The sequence below is a fragment of the Lineus longissimus genome, chromosome 17 (genome assembly GCF_910592395.1).
Source record: "Lineus longissimus chromosome 17, tnLinLong1.2, whole genome shotgun sequence".
Lineage (NCBI taxonomy): Eukaryota > Metazoa > Nemertea > Pilidiophora > Heteronemertea > Lineidae > Lineus > Lineus longissimus.
Window position 1 is genome coordinate 7,203,969 of NC_088324.1, and position 21,852 is coordinate 7,225,820.

At 40.4% G+C, this 21,852-nt stretch overlaps 1 protein-coding gene across 1 annotated transcript; it reads right to left on the reverse strand.

Annotated features, from left to right (window-relative positions):
- Positions 1-1,372: 1,372 nt before the first annotated feature.
- Positions 1,373-21,527, reverse strand: LOC135501754 (thioredoxin domain-containing protein 16-like). The gene is made up of 20 exons (XM_064794036.1): positions 21,274-21,527; positions 18,495-18,586; positions 17,873-17,949; positions 17,120-17,194; positions 14,767-14,891; positions 14,386-14,476; positions 13,890-14,052; positions 10,533-10,693; positions 10,113-10,188; positions 9,734-9,848; positions 9,137-9,298; positions 8,546-8,768; positions 7,637-7,770; positions 7,202-7,286; positions 6,812-6,941; positions 5,982-6,136; positions 5,198-5,288; positions 4,580-4,673; positions 2,928-3,035; positions 1,373-2,253 (listed from the first exon to the last, which is right to left on the reverse strand). Exons 1-20 carry the CDS (start codon positions 21,473-21,475, stop codon positions 2,120-2,122), a joined length of 2,493 nt encoding a protein of 830 aa, XP_064650106.1. The 5' UTR covers positions 21,476-21,527; the 3' UTR covers positions 1,373-2,119.
- Positions 21,528-21,852: the final 325 nt, after the last annotated feature.

Here is a 21,852-nt window from a genome sequence, read left to right on the forward strand (position 1 = left end):
TGATGTAAAACAACGTCCATAACTTAATAATAGGGGGATACCACGTGTAGAACTGGTTCCTTATCGGGTCTAGTGTGAAGGCCTCCGGACTATTTCAGTTATAAAGGGAGTGTCAATAAAACGGTTATCAAAAACTAAGGTTAATGCGTCCAGCATGTTTATTCTTGAGCTAATATAATTCTACCATGAAGAAGATGCTACGACTAATTGACTGCTCCGATTATCCGTATGAATTGCTTAGCATCAGTGTTTTGAAATTGGATGTAAGAAGTATCTTGGCTATCATTTTGCCCACTCAAGTATTCCAGACGTAAGGCTGCATTCTCGTTTTTTCAGTAACTTTTCACGTTTCACGATTCACGATACGCTTTACATCTTTTGCACCGGTATAGCCTACATATGATCTAGAATTCATAAGTACCATGATTCAAGCGAGGCCTCGTTCATTTGTCATGCTGTTCTTCCCGCGGCAACGTAGATTCATCCAAATGAATGGGCAGCGATGTAGAGACAACTGAACTGTTTCGCTCAAGCCATAAATTGTAGTCATCCGCTATCGATAGTTGCCCAAAGGATATGATAGCATTTTGATTATGCCTCGAGGCGGATGCGTGTTTTTTTTCTGTGAGCAAGCATTACACAATGCTAATGTATTGGTCAAAATATGAGATGCAATGATTATGCATAATGCCTCCGTAGCCTCCGCCCATACCACGGAAGAAATACGTGTCATTTTCTGTACATCGCGCGCCGATCAGTTTACGGTGCACCTCACCCAAATTTGACCTGATACTGCCGTATGCAGTGTACACTATATGTATACGGTAGTACTGTGATGCAGCATATGGTGAACCCGTTTTTCGATCACAGAGACCTCACTTCCCATGACCACAGCGCTGCTAATAGGAATTGGATTTTAAAACAACCTCACATGGTTCACCCTACTTTCAATCTTCTCTACACTGCGTAAGTTTCAACGCCCAGTATATTGTCGTTTTTGAATGAGACACGCTACACTTGCCGAGATATCAAACCGCCGCAAGATCAACAGCGATGGTCTGTGGCATCACGCTTACTTGCTACCATTCTGTGTACAGCGATGCCGTTTATGAGTGAGTAAAAGCCGATCAACTTCAAACTTGAAATAGATGGCATATAAATCCATATTGTACTTTTCGTCAAAACCTTGACGAAAAGTACAATATTGTCTGTAAGCTGAGCAAAGTCTACATAGACGAGTCAATACGTGAGTAAGTAGTAAGTAATGACTTGATGGTGCCTGAATTGATAACCTTGTTGATAGTAATTCCGTCGTGACTATATCTCAATGGTTATTCTTTCCTATTTCTAAGCAGGAACAACTAATTAATCGTTAGTTTTACCACTGTGTTTATTCATTTCACAGTCGGTACAGTAGAAACTACCAGATTAGTTGCTTTCAGAATGATATTTTCCAGTAGAGGTACACTCATTTTAGGGAATGAAGGCACTATAGCTGGATTTGCCATTGCTATTATATTCAAACTTGATTTAGAAACACATGGATATCAGCTTACATTACGAGACTCGATGAAATCAAATCGAAATCAAAATCACTTCGGCTTCTTATCTACAAAGCTCTCCATATCGTTTTAAACAAACCTAGGAGTCATACATAAGTGATAATAGCTTTCCGCGATAATGACGTCACTGCAGCTGCTGCCCTCTATTTCCCCATCGCTGAATTACAGGCAATATCGGACAAACATGCGGTTTCGTAATGGATTCGGGCTTTCTAACTAGGGCAGTTAGATTCAATCTGGCACATGTCCGAGTGTTGGAAATACTACATAATTGTTCTGAATATTTCTCTCTCTGACTCTATGGTATCATTCATGCTAAAAACAATGCAGGGTCAAAGATAATTGACTTTGAAATTAGCTCAAATGCGTAGAAATAAGTGTCGATGTGCGACTGTCACGTGACTAAAACGTCATCAATATCTTATTCAAATGACCTTGTGAGCTATAAATAGTAACGTCGCGGAATGTCATTGAGGTAAAAGGAGTACCCGTTCTGCTGTATAGTAGTGTGGCATTTTACGAGATTGCAATCAGAAGACAAGAAAATGTTCGTGTGTCTACAACTCCTCGTGAAGCGATGATGTCTTATCCATTCCCGACTTCTTGATCATATCCTCGGTGGCCTTGCCTTTAACCTTGTCTACTGGCGCCTTCCTCTTGTTGTCTGTTTTTACGCCACGCAACCTTCCACCTAAAGAACAGACAGCTTTAGAAAATATAACTTACAAGTTAAAACCCTTTGATGCATAAGCCTCACGTACTCGAGGAGGTTCTTGAACGCATGAGTGATTTCGTCCATTTTTCCACAAAAAAAAACAGTTCTGTAAAAACCAGAACGCTTCTGCGCAAAGATTTAAGAGCCATGTCCTGGTGTTAATTGTTGCATGTTCCTCACATTAGTTACACTTTATAGTTCATTTACTTGACTACAGATGGATCAACAGGATCAGGGTTTGCCCTACACATGTGAGGCATATGCATTATAGGGGTGTAAAGTTGACTAATATCCCATGCATGAAAAGGATAATGCTCATTCTACAGGGTGGTCCAGAAATATCTTCCCTCACACTATGGATAGACAATAGAATTTTATTGTGCAAGGGAAAATGATTCTGGGCCACCTTGTATATATATTGTACCTTATCCCTCTCACAATTAAAAGAATTCAGGTCTAGCCCAATATGTTCTGCTGTTTCTAAACAAAGCCCGTTCTCCCCACGGCCTAATTTCCTGATTTAAAGAAAACTCAGGATGAAGGATATCGGAGACGAAATCATAGTGTCGAAAGTTTCACTAGCCAAGCCCAGATTTGCCGTACTGGCGGCATTCATAGCCCGAGTGTGTGTTTTTGGCAGGCTGGCTTACCGTCCGGAACCTCTTCCTCTTTTGGTTCTTTTTCAGCCTTGGTCCTCATCTTTTCAATGAAATCATAACCTTCACTAAGTGGCTTCCACTTTGTGTCGGGCATGACATCTGAAATAGAGATTGCTATCTTATATTTGGTGTGCAAAATAAATTTAAAGTTTTTTGTAATGGCACTTAGTAACCACCGTAGGTTCAGTCTAAAGTTCTAGTCGATTTTTCTTCATCATGAATGGAGACGTAGTTGCGAGTGAGTAAGCGGGTTTTTTTTCAGTTAGTGGTGGTATACACCAGTAGGAGGCCTTTTCTGACGTCTTAATGGCTTACTCATTTTTTTCTGTTTTATCCGACAAAACTCCTACAATGTCAGACTTTTCGCTGACAGGTCGGATTTCTAGCAAACTTGTAAACAATTATAGGGCTTCCCAAAATAGGGCATTACCGATCGAAGCCCTATGTTGTATGGGGTTAATGAGGTGACATAATTTAGTGAGCTAATTAGTATTTACATTCAGGGTCACTCTGCGTGTTTGACTCACACCCCATTAACCACATTCAACATAGGCCTTTGATCTGTATCGCCCTTTTTGGGAAATGTTTACAGGTTTTTTTTAGAAATCCGACCTTTCGGGATAAAGTCGGACTATTGTCAGGTAAATCAGGCAAAAATTAGAGAAGCCGTTTTGTTAATATCGTAATTCGGAAATAGCCTCCCACTAGTGATACGTAACAACATCAAATCGAAAAAAATTGTATAGGTAAAATCGTACAATCACAATGTGACGGAGCGAACCAAAAGGGGAAGTAAAATTCGCAGATGGAGCGTAAGAAATTTGCCTCCTGTTCATATTATAGACTGAGATTGAGCTAGAGTTTGATAACGTTCAAATCTGACGTCTTAATGGCTTACTCATTTTTTTCTGTTTTATCCGACAAAACTCCTACAATGTCAGACTTTTCGCTGACAGGTCGGATTTCTAGCAAACTTGTAAACAATTATAGGGCTTCCCAAAATAGGGCATTACCGATCGAAGCCCTATGTTGTATGGGGTTAATGAGGTGACATAATTTAGTGAGCTAATTAGTATTTACATTCAGGGTCACTCTGCGTGTTTGACTCACACCCCATTAACCACATTCAACATAGGCCTTTGATCTGTATCGCCCTTTTTGGGAAATGTTTACAGGTTTTTTTTAGAAATCCGACCTTTCGGGATAAAGTCGGACTATTGTCAGGTAAATCAGGCAAAAATTAGAGAAGCCGTTTTGTTAATATCGTAATTCGGAAATAGCCTCCCACTAGTGATACGTAACAACATCAAATCGAAAAAAATTGTATAGGTAAAATCGTACAATCACAATGTGACGGAGCGAACCAAAAGGGGAAGTAAAATTCGCAGATGGAGCGTAAGAAATTTGCCTCCTGTTCATATTATAGACTGAGATTGAGCTAGAGTTTGATAACGTTCAAATCGTTGTATTTAATTAATCATCTTTGAGGAGTACGAATTTTCTGACGGTTATCCCGATGAAAACTTCTTTTTTTTCGACTTCAATTTTCACGAATCAAATTCATTCGCAATATCGGCAAAAAATATGGAACTCCCGCGAACTTGTTTTGATTTGACATGAAAGCATAGGATGAGCAAACTTACAGACGGGTGCCTCCTTGCCGCTTGCTACACTCATCATCCAGTCTTTGATGCCCTCAACTGTGAACTTCAATTTTTCCGGCATAAAAACGTTACCCTGAAAAAAGGGAGTCATGCAAGAACATTGGACAAATTTTCTTGAAGGCTGGTTTCCTCTTGAAAGCTGGTTTCAACATGGCATATGATGAGGTGAATTTCAAAAGCTGGCCCTGTTGTTAGACAGCGAAGCTGCTCATCACATCATGTTTTAAATGTGCGCCAATTGCTTTTTCTCGATACCTTTTAAAGTTAACACACGAATATTGTAACAAATCTATGTCCATGTACAGGAAATCGAAAAATATCGTAATAATATCCAATAATCGTATAAGAATCGTATCTGGATGTTCGCATGTGTACATGTGCAGGCCGTCAATAGAACAGGGTACATACAATTCACCACGCTGGAACATCGAGATGCCTCCCATTTGAAATAGCTCATGATACTTTCAGGCGACAGATAAAAACTTACAGAACTTATGATAGATACAGATTGGAGGGCGCAATTGATACGACTCATTTGCCTGTACAGTCGCCCCATAGAAATGACAAATTGATTGAATGAGATATAAATTTACTGACCATGTTCAAGTTAAGAAGAGCGATTGCTGGTACGCTCGCCTTAGGTTGGTAAGTGTGAAGGACACTCAATCCAATACTGCCAAACTCAATGCTGAAATATCAAAAATTTTATATCAACTTTCAACGTTTGTCTCGATATCATTGGCATTTAAGAGCTAATCTTCTCACGCAGGTCGGCCTTCGTTTCACGTCATAACGGTAACTCTGTACGCCTGAAGGAATGTTCAGCAATAATATTCCGTCTGCGATGTCCTTCGTGCTAAGTTTTGATTGTAATCCTGAAGACATTGATTGCTGGGGAAGCCTGCCGTTAGGTATAGTAATCGTACATAATCTACATTTGATTGGGAAGTGAGAGCACACGCCACCTGCTGTGTTGGCACTGGCAAGATGAAATTATGGGGGGGGGGGTCATGTACAGATTTCATGCAATTAGGATCAGTAGTGCTACTACAATTTCAGGGAATGATCAAAATTACAGTAAGAACTTTAATGCAGTTGGTAGGATCGAACAATGACTAGTAGTTTTATTCGTACGAGGTGTAAAATAAAAGTTACATTCATGAACTTTAAAAGACGATCAAAAGAAATTGAAGCCTTTATGAAGAAATGGACCGCAGTTTGGAGGCATATTATTGGACGGACAGAAAAACACCCAATCTTTTTTGTGTAGCTCACTGCAAGACCAAGCACAAACTCTCATCTTCTAAGAGAGTGATAAAATAATGATTCAATCAGTCTTAGCTTGTTCAACTAGATTCGTACGTTGACCAAGTATACCCACCAATTGACCCATGTAAATATATGGTCACTGGCATAGCCAGAACCAGCCAAAAGTGCCAATGCCTTATATTCTGCGTCTGTGTCATCGCCGAAATACATGACCATGGGCTTCTTCCGGGCGTAGATCTTTGGCAAGCTTGCAACCGTAAGTTCGACCTGAAAGGTAATGAGGAGACCCTTTTCGATCAGCATATGATATCGGTCTGAGTTAATAGTCGTCGTATTCTGGAATTCTGGTTGTGACTTTGTCCTCATTAGACCAGTCTTCGACCCCAAGTCGGAAATGCTGATCATGGGATAGTTCAAATCTTGTTTAGTGTTGTAAACCGTACATTAAGACTTTTACAGTCTTCTTATATTAGTTAAGATTTAACCTGAGCACACGAGTATTGTAAAGTATGTACATGTACAGAAGATTGAATGAGATATGACAAGAGTGTTTTCAGGACTTTCGACCTGGGCATACTGGGGGAAAGTAGATTGATACACCTCCAACAACAACTGAACTGAGGAATACCTAAGGAAATTACCATCGCAGGAACAACGACACCTCGAACGGACAATATTTACATCACAAGCTTATTCACAAGACAAAAGTATGACAAATACATCAATTCAGGGTGTCCCAAAGACGCATTGGGCTAGTTTGAATTCTCCTCCACTGCTTAGGCTCACTAGCATCAGAAATGCGTTAATTGCATAATTGTTGCATGATTTCAGGTCTGCGAGTTAGCCTGATTAATATTAGCAACAATTCATAAAGACTTTATGAATTCTTGATATTAGGCAGTACATCATTACAATACAGTCCATCTGCTAATTTTTACTTACCAGGGTTGGTAGCCTGTATGCCTGAATATCATCTGTAAGCTTTTTGGCATTCAGTATACCATCAATCTTCACGATCTTCTTTGGCTCATTTGGGAGCAAGACTATCAAGCAGGGTGTCATTCCGTCACATCTGCACATGGGAAAATGTTAAATATTCTTGTAATCAGGCACTATTTCGATAACGAAACAGAATTACACACCCCTGATTTTGGCACCAGGAATGCAACAGCTATTTTTTTGAGTTTTCTGCAGACGTTGGGTATACCTTCGGTTACAGAGCATGCGCAGGGGTGACGCCAATGAGTGAGTTCACAATATCCACGTCATCATCTCATATCAGGCCGAACATCCAGATAAGATCCTCTTTTCAGGACTTTAATTCTTACTTACATGACGTTGGCGACATCGCCAGTTCCGTAAGCGAAGAAAACATCACCACCAAAAGAGTCAGCAACCTTCTTGACGACAGAAATATCTGGAACGAACATATTTGGGAATCAGTGCTGCCATCTGTAAAGGTCACACCTTGTCCTGATTTAGAGCAAACGACGACAACGTTTGTATATTTTCTAAAACAAAACTAACCGTGTGCTTGTTGTTTGTTTGCGCTAACAATATGTGAAAATAAACTGGAAACGTATGCAGCCAGCTTTGAAAAGGAGACGACTATACCCAGGACCTGAATCGTAGTAATTAAACTGTAATTAAAATTACTAATTAAATTAGTTATATATTACCAATTAATTCCTAAGACAAATATTGCTTGGAGGTTGAGCGTGGTCATAACCTATATACGGTGACCGGCACGTATAACACATTCCCTACCTGCTGCGTTTGACAGCCCCACGGCGATGGTCGCATCCATCTTCAATCCCTGTAAACCTTCTGGGTATGACCCACTCATGAATGATTTGGCCTTCTCTGGGCAGGTGATCTCCAGGGGACTTCCCATCTGGACCCTGAAGGATATTAGCATTTGTTAGATATCATATTGATGAAAACAAATCGCATTCTTGATGAGCAGGAAGAGCTGTGAGCTTTATATCTTGCTGATCACCTAATCTACCAGTTGCGATTAGAATAATGCGATGGGTCAAACGGAACTCCTTGCGATTGTTGGTAATTAAAGGCCTACGCTCTTCGCTAAAAAATTGGAAATTTGTATTTGAATTTGAACATTTCCAAGCGTGTAAATATGCACGGAAAATGATCTTCAACATTGCCGTTGTGTAGACAGGTGTGCAGCTGCTTGTACAAAGTTTCGGCAAGGTTGCATGCATGAACACTGCACAACGCCAATGGGCATATATAACTGGATTTCTTTTTTCGTGACCCACGATTATATATATCGTACGAACGGTGTACCCACAAATTTTAACGTTCCGTTGAGATATCATACAAGCAACTGATGCCATCGTCTGAATAATGACCGATCATAGATTACATGTATGACGAGAATTGACTTATCAGTCAATTTGACCTTCTCAAGAGCGTAACAAAGTCAGCCACATGACAGTTAATGAATTTCAGATGAAGCCAGTAATTAAATGGGCTTCTTGCTAAACATATTTCCTAAAAGATTGATGGCGACGCTCGTCGTAGTTTTTCAGTCATTCTGTGGACAAGCCCATTCCAATGGTTAAGTTGGAGACACAGAGAATGAAAGTCAGTGAAAACAAGTAAGACTGCCCACCTGCGTGGTGGGCTGTCTTAATGAGGAGGGAAATTACTTACACTTTCACAAAATTTATGACAGCCTCGCCATCCAGCATGCCACGGTAGATAATAGGTTCCCGTCCGGATTGATATAACCGGATGCTAGGAAAATGGGCCACCTTTTGAGCAGTGCAGACATCAGTCCAATCGAAGCAGTTAACCCGAGTAAATGAGGTCCTGTTCTTTTCAGCCATGACAGCCCCAGAGTAGGAACGAAGGAAAGCCATACTAGCTGTATCGTCTGCAGAAGAATTATGATACGGTCTGATGAACTGGAAATACGTGAGGAACAGATATGAACTCGCAAAGGTCGTTTGGTTCAGAAAATATTAGGGAGGTATCGCAATCCTCACAAATAATTAACTCTGAAGTTTGGCGAGCAGGCATTGATCGAAAAGCCAAATTTACTTAAACGTTCAAACAACGTTCCCCTTAGGCTGTATAATTATGTCAATGGGTTGTGTAAAATGACCATTCAAATATTCAAGAGCCACTGAAATAACATTATCTGACGTTTTGGCTATTTTCTCAAAACAAAGAAATGCACATTTTATGTCGACTTGGCACCGACCCCTTTATTTGGTGCAGAAGAGTATGACACGGACTTACATTTGGTGTAAAATACTACCAGGGTTGGAACGTCCCGGCTGGTGATCAGCGAGAAGGTTTTATCAGTGAGGGCGGTGATGTGGTCGATGGGGATCGTAGTCTGTGGGAGCAGGTTAAGATTGTAGACCGGCGTGGCCACCTCGTCATCCATGACTTGGAAAGCTGTCGAAGGAAGGGAAACGTGTGATCGAGTTAAGAACCCCGATAAACTTATCATACTTTTCTTTCAAAAGGAGGTTAGAGACAGGAGCTCGGACGGGGGTGAAATTGGTAGCCTTTTTGTGGTGTCTAGTATTCATAGTTACGGACCTGGGTTATGTTTGATACAGTGGTAATTATATTTCTCATGTACATGTAATAGTGAACAGTTTCAACGTACATGTACTGTGCGGCAGGAGTGCTCCCGACCGGCAACTTTGAGTAACTTTGTATTCTCCATTTAAGATATCAGTACGTTTCTTGCACTTGTATAATTTTTACAAGATTCTTCTTAGATGATAAGTTAAGATCTGGACATGTGCAGGATCTGAATTTTGCGGTCATGATATTCCGTCACCTCGTCACCAAACACAGCCAATTATCCAGGGTGTGACTTACGATCTTTGATTTCATCCGTTTCCGCGCGCACTACCGCTTGATATTCCTCAATCTGTTTACGAGTGTACTGAATGACGTTAGCCTCACTGAATTTATGTTCCATGTGGATTGGATTCTGGAAGGAGGGAGAATGAATTATGTTAGTTGGAACTTCATGGTTTCACACTCTCTTGCGCGCACCAATTTTCGATGGACCAATTTTCAGTGGACTTTTTTCAGCGCAGCACGAATGCTGCCCGGACATCTCATCTCTTGTCAGGGTATAAAATGTCTGAGGGGTTTGTGTGCAGGGCCGAAGAAGCGAACCTTAACCTCTGATTTCCTTAGGATGATACTCGGTAAGAGGGACCATACACCATTCATAGAATGTATTACCAACCTCATTGCCTCTCCGTTTTATGGCGAACCCCGGTTTCTTTATTTCCTCTGTGCTCTTTATCAAATCGGGGTGATCGCTGAATGTAATGATATCATCAAGAAATACAAAAATTATTATGGTTAACTATCATTGGGAATATTACACAGGCAATGTGACCATACATACTCACGGATCAATTAATCATCAATGCTCCATCCTTGGGCCCATTCATGGATAGATGATCTAGAATCCCCATAATAGATCTATGGATGGAACCACATGGTCGTATCTACATTACCATGGGGCATCATTCATCCATTGGTGGAAGCCGTTAAACAAATTGACGGGCCATCAAATAATGTATACGACATTTGAACTGTGTGGAACAGGGCTGGCACAGACAAAGACCTATTGTACAGGAGCAGCAGAAAATATAATTACGTGTCGACGGTCAAGACCCCCACCACACCCGGGAAGGTATTGCGCAACTTTTCAGCAGTTTGTTTGACCATCTCCTTTGATTGCTTATCATAGAAAAGGTAGGCAACGTGGATCTTGAGGTGCTTCAACACGTCATGATTACCGTCTCTTGGTATATCGAACTGTAAATGAAATTCAAGATATGGTAAATTCTTCAGCAATTCATCGAATGCAACGGGGGGGGGGGGGGGGAGGCGTTGATTGTTGGTTAATAAAAATGCAAAGATGTGTACTTTTTCGTGTACATCCATGTGTACATTGGCAGCGGCGTGTGAAATAAAAAATAGCGTCCATTCTATATTCGATGAATAGACCATTCTTACAATTACAAACTGTATATACATTCTCAAATTCCTGGCCATATAACGTCCCAATGAATATTTGGCGCGAATGTGTTTTCAGATTTTTCAAGCTAGCACCACTATAAGTATTTTACAACTGCCTGCTAATCCGGAACTTGCAAACAAATAACTAATTTTCAAGTTCCCTGGTGTTGTCTTTCCGAGTCAATGTCTTCTTCAATCTTGACGAGGTACGCGATTTGAATAAGTCGGCGAAGGTAAAATCATTGCCGAGCTGGCATATATTTTTGTGATGTGCTTCAGTCTTAAAAATTAAACTACCTAGGGTTAAGGTTTAATTTTTGGCCGGGTCTATTTGGCAAGCCGCTCGCCGAACAGGCATCTTTTTTTGACCTGTTTGGAGAGCCGCTTGCCAAACAGCACTAAAAAGCCACCCTGTTCGGCCAGCCGGGCTTGCCAAACAGGTAAAAAATCTACCCTGTTTGGCGAGCTGGAGACTTAACTTTAATATTAATGAGTTCAGCTCTCCATTCAGGACAAGAAAAAGTCGCTGTTTGGTAAGCCGGGTAAGTAGTCACTTCCTAAATGTTTTATATATTTCACGACTTAAATGTTTATTGTCAATAACCTACTCTGCGCATTTGCACTTTATTGCATCATCATTGCGTTATTGTACGTTTGAGTGGTCAAAGTATTTTTTCTGGACCACCCCATATTGACAGCAATTGTATGTTGATTTTAAAAATGAATCGGTTAGAAATATAGTTCAAGGTTTTTTTGATATTGCAAACAATGTTGAATTGAAATTTTGCACCTGTATTTTCAGCGATGTATATTAATGTTAAAATCAGTTAAATTGAGTTTGAGATTTTTGATATAGTGCATTGCTTTACTACATGTATAATGCCTGCAGAAGTTCGGAACAAATTTCTCCGCTCAATATATACATGTACATAGTAACATACCGTACCTGCACTATTCAGCCGGTTTAGGCGCGTCTGTTTCATAAAGGCCTATTTGACGTACATCAAAGCTAGGCATTTTGTAAGGTGCGCATTAACCTGCTAAATAGCGTTGACGCGGTATTTATATTTTTTCAATTTTGTTTTAAAAGGCCGGGTCTATTTGGCAAGCCGCTCGCCGAACAGGCATCTTTTTTTGTCCTGTTTGGAGAGCCGCTTGCCAAACAGCACTAAAAAGCCACCCTGTTCGGCCACCCGGGCTTGCCAAACAGGTAAAAAATCTACCCCGTTTGGCGAGCTGGAGACTTTACTTTAATATTAATGAGTTCGGCTCTCCATTCAGGACAAGAAAAAGTCGCTGTTTGGTAAGCCGGGCTTGCCAAATAGTCACTTCCTTAATTTTTTATCAGTCACAGTGTTGCATTCGTCCAATAAGAACATGCAGCATAATTGGCGTGTATGTTCTCCTTTAACGGGACTTTGCGATATTGGAGCCTTATTTGTCAATGAAGTGATAACAGAGAATGCAGTTCGTCCCATTTTGAAATTCATGCAATTCAAATATTTAAAATCTGCCAGTAACATGTGACTACCATTGTTATGTTCACAGGCTCGCATCTATGAATATATTGACTCTATTTGCAGTATAGATTATATTGACATCTGGCGCAGGCATTCGTTAAAAATTTGAATTTGTAATTGAATTTAAAAAATTTCCAATTGCGGAAATATAACAAAATATAAATTTCAACATTGCCCCGTTTTGTAGATCGATATACATATCGAATGAATACCAAGTTTAATCAAATTCGTATTTATGATAACCGCACTACGGCATTGTGTACCAGTGGATTTCTATTTAACTGGACCACAAGTGATTACAAACGGTGTATATACATTCTCAAATTCCTGGCCATACAACGTCTCAATGAATATTTGGCGCGAATGGGTTTTTCAGATTTTTTAAGCTAGCACCACTATAAGTATTTTACAACTGCCTGCTAATCCGGAACTTGCAAACAAATAAGTAATTTTCAAGTTCCCTGATGTTGTCTTTCTGAGTCAATGTCTTCTTCAATCTTGACGAGGTACGCGATTTGAATAAGTCGGCGAAGGTAGTGGAAATATCTGGCTGCGTTTTTTCTGGACCACCCTGTATAGCGGGGTTCGTTTAAAGACAATAATACAGAACTCTAAGCTGGGCCAGAATTCTTTTAACTGCGAATAATGGTTACAACGAGAGTGTTAGCTTTTGTGGTTTGCTACTATTAAGCCAACTATGGCCGTCTTATCGACGCGCAATTAAAGACCACCCTCACATGATTTCAGGTCCGTTTTAGCCGTGTCATCGATAAGAGTTATGATATACAATAGCATGCAATCCATTTGATCTGGCAGCTGGTTGGGTTGAATTTTAAGGGTCTATTTTTTAATTCAATTATGCATGTACAATAATATAGAAGGTTTATTCATTTATGCGACCACGCTAATAGAATAAGTGATAATTGAAGCATTAATTGAAATGAAACAGCTGTATATTTGGCATATAATTATGATGGCGTGTATCTCTGATATATCGGGCTACTCATAAAAACAGCCTGTCTTTAAGAGTTGTATATTTAAGACAGAGTCGCACAGAAAAGTTACTGAATATTTGTAATCTAGGATCAACTGATATAGATATATCTCACATAAGTTTCAGGAGGGCTAATTTTTCTAAGTGTCAAAAACGTCTGCGTTGTACATATATATCTTTATTCGTACACATTGGTACAATCAAAGTGCAGGGGTGCATTACAGTTGATCGTTCATGACAAATAATTTAGCAGTACTTGTAGCCTACTATAAAGAAATAAGCGTGGCACACAAACTACAAATACTGAGTAATTTACAGTCCTACATGTTGTGTTTTGTACTTTGTGTCTCAAATAAGTAATTTCCAATCAGTTTAATCCTTTTAATCAGGACACTTCTTTATTAAGGACAATACCTATCAGTACCGAGGGGAATCGTTGCCAGAGAGGTCGCACTGTAGTTTTCTTTGATGGACTCACCGTTTTCGAAGCCTCATTTAGGTTATTCATGTAGATAGTGATGTTATCCTTGTCCAGGCTCCCTCTGTAGATTACATGCGGGCATTCCTCTCCCTCTTTACGCTCCTTGCACAAGAACACATATACTTTTGATCGTTCCTGTGCCTCGAGGGGTACATAGAACCTAAAGGAATGATTTCTTATAATAATGCCCGACTCAACAATAGCTTTTTCCGGTGAAGTTGCAACCGCAGAAAAACACAATGTTCGGATTGGCGGGTATTTGAGAACGCAACTTACCAGCTAGCTTGGTTGGTTGGAAGTATAGCGGGAGAATGATCTAAAGCCTGATACCGCACTAGCGGGTAAAATCATCAAATAACTCGAAACGTGAGGCAATTTATGCGAAAAGGACGCAAGTTACGATTCTAGAAGTATATAACAACTTAACTAAAGGCAGGCTCGACATAGCAAAAATAGCGCGCAGTCTATGCAGCAAATTCGTTTTCAGACTCACCTCGCTTTTTCAAATGTGTCTTTGTCTGTGATCATAACGAATGCAAAGTCGTTGAGATGGGGGTAGGCTGCTTCAACGAAAGCCCTGTGTTCTGGAAGGCAGAGGTTTTTTATAATAATTCGCCGCAAATTTGCAGACTTTAAAAAAAGCAGACAGTGGTTGCATGGAATTGATACCAAACTGGAGTCATTAGTTGTCTCATTATAACCACGAGGGTGGAGCTAAAATGTAGACCAAAACCGAGACCAGCATTTTAGCTCCACCAGATGTGGAGAACACAACAAATGATAAATGACAAACCGGGCACAAATCTTCGTTATCATTAGTACCAGGAGCCAACATTACAATAGTTATCCGTCGTTAACTGTGACGCCTTCTTACCTGGGTCTCCAAGATATTGAAAATATCCAAAAAGGACATTCGCCTTTCCTCGATTCTCCGCCAAGATACGATCATCCATTTTCTGTGCGTTGTTAATGATAGGCAAGCGTTTGAAGGCGTTCAAACTGGATATGGGAAAAAAACCGGTAATTGATTAATTCATTTTGGAAGGTTTTTGTAAAAGAGTTCATCACTTTGAAGCGCCAATTCTACTTGACCGAAAAGACGCTACTACCATCTACCGTCTAAGAACAGGCCACTGTGGCCTACGTGGGCATCTTAAACGTATAGGAGTAAGAGACACAGCAGAATGCCAATGCCAGACAGCAGTGCAAACACCAACGCACATCCTACAGGACTGTCCCCTGTACCAGGATTTACGAGATAGATTCTGGCCTAAAAACACGAAAGTCGAAGAAAAGCTGTGGGGAACACAGCCGGATCTTCACGCGACAAGCCGCTTCCTCTCCGCCACAGGACTGAGGTTATAGTTTTACTTAGGCAGGTTGAACGCTGAAGAAGAAGAAGAAAGAAGAAGCGCCAATTCTACATGAATGTGTTTTCCCAAAAAAGGGTGGTCGGGTTCTTTGCCGAAAAAATATATTTGAGTTTGTTTACTTGTATCCCATGTAGAACCTCCTGGTGATATTCTTATCGTATTCTTAGTTTAAATCCTATTCAGTTTCGAGAATATTTCTAAACCCTTTCTAATAGAGCAGAGATCGGGCCTATAATATGTGTGCAAGTCACGTGCCTTGACCTCTTAAAAATGATTTCATTGCAAACAAGTTTCATGTACATATACATGTACAATATGTATACACGGTTCTTGTGAAATCCTTCACTTATTAGGTTTTTAACAGTTTAGTCGTAGGATGTGTCAGGTATTAGCATTTGATTGGTGTGTGTATTATTGTGTTGTAAGAAAAGATGCTGTTTGAGACGTTTATACTCATCAATCCAATATACATGTATTGCTAAAACAATATTTTATCTGTGAGTTAATGGGGTGTTTTAGTTATTTTCGTTCAAGGAATTGATTAGGAGCTGGGGGTATTGGTTGCCCCCGAAAAATCGCGGCAGAGCCGATGTTTTGGTTTACATTTCAGCTCCAACCTCACTGACAGTGAGGTATCAATTCGTATTCTAAGATATCCCAAATTAAACAACAAAAAATGTGGTCTTAAATACTTTTTGACAACTTCCACATTTTGCACCGACCCAAGCGGTTATGGCCGCCAATTCTAAAATACCTTGGTACCGTAAAGTCAACTTTTAAATGGAAAATGCATAAGCCTCGTTCTGAGAGCGGAGTGTTTTGGACACGCAACCAAGATGCTCTACCAAAGTTCCCTCGGGTTGCACTAAAATGTGGAAACCATGCACACGTCACGTCAATGGAATTTCAGCTCACTTCAGAAGTTTGAGGCTCTCAAAACACTGCTTCAAACACAAATCAGCCAAGGAAGCATCAACCACCCTAAGTTTTTTAATGAGCACTACACATATTTGCCGAGAAAAACGCTCCAAATAGCCCATTTGCGCGGATTTTAGCATCACTTGAGCGAGCCGAAGCGGACTTCCTATGCGCGCTGTACAAAATGTACATGTCTCATTTTCTGTAACGTTGCCGTAACATAATGTAAACAATGGCGCTACCGGCGCTCCGGCCGGGCCGGCGATGGATGGAATTTGCCAAATTCGCACTTATTCAAGTTATTTTCGTGGCCTATCTTTTTAAGTTTGAGGTATTTTAGAATAGAAATTGAACACTCGGCTTCGGACCTTGGTTGAGTTACCAAGACACTCTCGGGTGGAGCTAAAATTTCGTCCAAACCCTCGCCTGTCGGCTCGGGTTTGGACTGTATTTTAGCTCCACCCTCGAGTGTCTTGGTAACTCAACCAAGGTCCTCCGCCTCGGGTTCAATTCCTTAAACCATAATCGTTGAACCGTATAGTGCATTTACACTGTAAAGTGCGTTTCGTTCTAAATTCAGGTGTTTTAGAATTTCTGACGACTTAAATAATATGCCCTATGTATTTATACCTCGAATATCGAAAAACAAATCACTGCCATCTCACAATTCAGATTTGTACCAATTTCTGAAAGTTATGCGATTGAGACTTTGTGGCCTCAAATTATCTGAGCTCCGACCATAGCAAACTATCTTCACCTGACTACATCCACCTATTTTTATTGGAAAAGCTGTCAAATGACTTGTTAATTATACCAGCTGTTAGATGAGGACATTGAACCGAATGAATTTGGTTGATATTTTCAAGGTGGAATTCGTGTTTCTGTGTACAAAACCCTTTTTAGGGGAAACTGTATTTTCATAAGGCTAAGACTTACTGGAGAAAACTGCCAATCTGTGCGTCCTCATTGAAGAGATTCTCGTAGGAAAGCTTTAAAACCATTTTACTATTCCTGAAATTGGAAAGAGAAACTTATAAGAGAAGCAAGACAGATTGCGCCCGTGCTTTTTTAAATGGGGTGACTTTTCCGACGGATGAGAATGGATGGGCTATTTACTATGTCAGGCTGTGAAACCCAAGGGAAAACTAAAAAACATTTGAGTTTAATTTGAATTATACCAAAGTATGAAAAACGCAGAGTCCATTTGATTTTTTTAATACCAAGAGTATTGCGACTTTTTTCTGACACACCATGTAATGTACAATGTGTACATTATTTGAATCGGGTACAAAGTTATACGTACGTATGAAACGTGTCTTATTTAGCTGTTTATTGTTTATATCGTTAGTATAATTTCTTCTTTCCTGACGAAGTAGCTGATGGAATTCGTGAAAGCTGATGCTTTATTATTTTCATGTTTTTTTTCAGCAAAAATCATTTTATAAAAAGTGTTCGTGAGCTATTTTAAAATTGCCAGGTGCGCGGTGAAGGTGTAGTTCACTAAGATTCCTGCATTGACGTAAATTGGCTATACGAATAAACTTCAGGTAAAATGCTGAAAATTGCCATGGCAACGGTCTCTAATAATATTGCACTAAGAATGTGTACCTGTACCCTTACAAAAAGGGTGTTTACAAGCTAGACCGTTCCTGAACCCGTAAAAAGGTTGATTAATGAAGATGACCTTACCTGTACCCGTAAACAAAGACGTTATTTGCATCCAATTCCCCACATTTACCTACGGATGGTGTCTTGGCGCAGTCCACCTAAGGGGAGTAGAAAAATTATAACGACAGTCATTGACGGGCTCACTTTGCTAAATTAAAGCTTCAGTTAGATGATCCCTTCGATTTTCGATAACATTCTTCATCTCTTATTCCAAACGTAACCTTTTTTTCGGAAAGCGATGGACTTTTTGTTCACATTTGTTTCATAACTTTATTTCTAGCACGCACACGGACTGGCGGTGGGTCTGAGAAAAAAACCAAGTCCCGACCACCATAATGACGCAGGCGTTATTGCAAGTATATGTGTAATGAAAACCGTGGAAGCGATATCGATACTTTGTATTTTGTTGTGGTATTGAGTATTTGTAAAGCAGTTCACAAATCGCAGGAAGCCACTTCCTATCACGCGATGCGTTTCAACCAATCAACTACATACTATGCTGAATACCCTTCCACCAGTTATATGTTAGCGGTAATCATGATACAGCCGAGTATTTGTCCCGACCATTTCCGAGCATAAATCAAGACACCCGAAGGTTGCCGAATAGAAAGGCTAATGTAATGTAATCATGCACTATACTCACCAACCCGGTGTCTACTTCAAATTTCGAGATGTATTTTGAGGCGTTTTGGTAAAGTGGCAGAAAATGGTTGTATTTGACATTTTTATATTCTCCTGAAAGTCAGGGCAAATACATTAGATCACTGGATTCTCTTGAGCCACTGGCTCGGAATTCATCCCAGCAAATATTTACCCAATTTTTACCAAACAAAATCGGAAAATTGGAAGAAATATCTATTGAGGTTAAGGATAAAGATGATAGACTTTACAATCAGATTTGACTTCATAATAAAATGTCCACAATTTCAAGGTAACATTCATGCCGCATGTGAGTATCGATGCATTTGATGGTTGCAAAATATTGTTCAAAATTTTGTAATATGATGTTTTTAGTCTAATTACTTATATCGAAGAATGATGCACCAGAACTCCATTTTCCCATGCATGAAAACCACCAAAGTCAATCATATTTTTCAAAAACAACTTCATCTAACAAAGCGGATGATAAGCTATGAAAGGATATAATGTTATGAAGTTTTATTTCAATAGTTTTATGATCACAGTGAAAAAAGCGGAATTAAATAGAAACTTAAACGAAAAATCTGCATTCTTGTAAACTCGAGGAATATGCAAGATTTGTTAATTTCGTGACTTATAAGTCCTCAGTGCGTAGATTCGGGCAGTGTCAGTAAGTAGAAAAAGCAGTATTTTTGTAGACCTACATGTATGCCTCATTCTGGGTACAAAATGCGCTTATTTCTCCCATATCTGCCTAAGTTGTGAAGATTATTGCACGTGCTGTGTTGTGTAGCATATACACCAGAATTGGGATAAATGATAACAAACACTTGGCTCAAAGAAGACAAACTGTCCACTATGGTTAGCAGTGTCAGGTAACCGGAAAAACGCCGACCGACCGACCGACCGACCGATCGACCGACCGACTGACCTGCCAACCTACCGTCATATGCATCCCTTTCGCTTCTCTATAGCACATGTATCTGTGTTGTGCCCAGCGCAATGGACGTGATGGAGTCCGACGTGTCTGACAGCAGCATCCCCAGTCAATTATACCGGGAAAACGAGCCCACGCGGTAAGGAACTGATAACGATACTCTAAAGATATGCTTTGTCTACATGGTCGGTGGATATAAAAACATGATTTGGGCCTAATCTATGCACTGTAGTTTTTCTACTCGAGTGTCTCGACCGATGCAACGCATGAACTGCAACGCGCAACATACATTTGTTGTCATTTGACCAGCGCACGTGCGCTTGTTTACAATTTCATTTCACATGACCTGGTATCGTGGATTGGATATATCACATTGACTTATGAGACCAGTGACTCAACTACGAAACTCCTTGGGTTGGTAGGTCGGAAGGTCGGTCGGTCAGCGTTTTTCCGGTTACCATTGCGCTGGGCACTACACAGATACATGTGCTATAGAGAAGCGAAAGGGATACTGCATATGACGGTAGGTTGGCAGATCAGTCGGTCGGCCGGTCGGTCGGTCGGTCGGCGTTTTTCCGGTTACCCCAGTGTCACTGTCATGACTGTACAAGTGCAACCATAGCGGACAGTCATGACTGTACAAGTGCAACCATAGCGGACAGTCATGGCAGTGCATGAAAGTAACCATAGCGGACAGTCTACCGTCTCATATTGCATTTCAAGTCAATTAATAGAACACTTTAAGCCAGGTGCTTGTGATCATATCTGCCTATGCTACATGCTACACAACACAGCACATGCAATAATCTTCACCACTTATACAGATATGGGAAAAATAAGCGCAATATGTACACTGAATGAGGCATAGGATTACAAAAACACGGTTTTCGCTATTTATTAATTAAGGACTGCTACAGCGATGCAAACCTATTAACAGATGTGTTAAAGTTATCATCTATTAGCTAGAAATATCTACCAAGAAATCCACGTCGAGTGCCATAGAACTGGAATTCGCCTTTGAATCGGCCTGAGTTTTCAATTATTTTATTGTCGCCTGCTAGCGCTGCGGTTAGCATAGTTGACAATGGGCGATATGAATAAAGACTGGCAAATGCTTTTTACTTTAATTTTGTACAGAAAGGCCTAGTGTAAATGTACGTGGAGTTTAAGATAAAATCATTTGCTAGTCTTTATTCATATCACCCATTGACTTGCTGACACTGTCCGAATCCCCACACTGGTGACAAGAGGTCCGCCGAGTACGTTTGGCAAGATCTATCTGAAAGAAAACTATACCGCGGAATCACCCAGGTGAGTTGGATCTAGTAATGTCACTGGCACTCTATTGGCCTAAGCGGGTGTGAGCACGAGCAGGAGCAAACTTACAATGAAACAGTACACCAACTTACTACAGGTGCAGCCCTACATCGGATCGATAATAAGCTTCAAGAGTAGGCCTTTCAACCCATCAACAAGTTGCGAGACAGGTCCTACATGTACATGTCACGTATATCATCATGCATGTTCCATACTGTATTCGGGCAGGATTTGGGGGACTTGTTGTGTTATGTTACAGAAGAGAGAAAAAACTAGCCTTTTAAGCATCATATGCTACATGTAGTTTACTAGTTTTAACTATAAAATGCTGATTTCATCGACAACTTTCCAACTTTTTTTCAGTAGACTTTGGTCAATGAGATGTTGAAAGACAACACTTCGGAGCTCATCATGGACTAAAATCAATGCACAGGTACATTATAGCCAAATGGTGGTACCTGTGGTCAACCCTTAGGGTATTCCGTACTGATAACGAGTCAATGAGTCAGTGAGTCAATGCAAGACTTACCCTGGTAAATACTCTCTTGCTCTCCTGTTGAATCCGGGAAGGGCTCGTAAAATACCACAGCTCGTATGTTGGGATGTTGTATAAATGTGTCGAAGTTACTCTCGTCAAGAAATGTCACATGTTTTAACTTATTCTTTTCCAGAACGGTTCCACTCGCAATGTGGATGAGGAGAAATGAAAATAACATATCGAAGAAGAGCATGGCGATCGATTAACATATGGTAGCACAGTGCGCAGATATGCGCAGAGACAACGTGCTTGTCTCTTTTCTACCTAGATTTCGATATGCAAACACGAACATATGGTAATAGTGTCATAGTTTTGTAAGATGCAGCTGCGGAATTAGAACGCGAGGGAAATTTACCTGTAATAGAATTCAGGCCTAGCTTAATACACCCATCCACCCGCCCGTCCGCTCGCACCTAGGCCTAAACATCCATTTACCACCCTAGAGGTTCTCTGAGAAACACTGAGGACAGGTTGCAGGCCTTACTCTATGGTTCCAATGATTTCACCAAAGCCAGTAATGATCCAGGCTATGGTTAGGGTCAGCAGGTTTATAACCAATATTTGTACTAT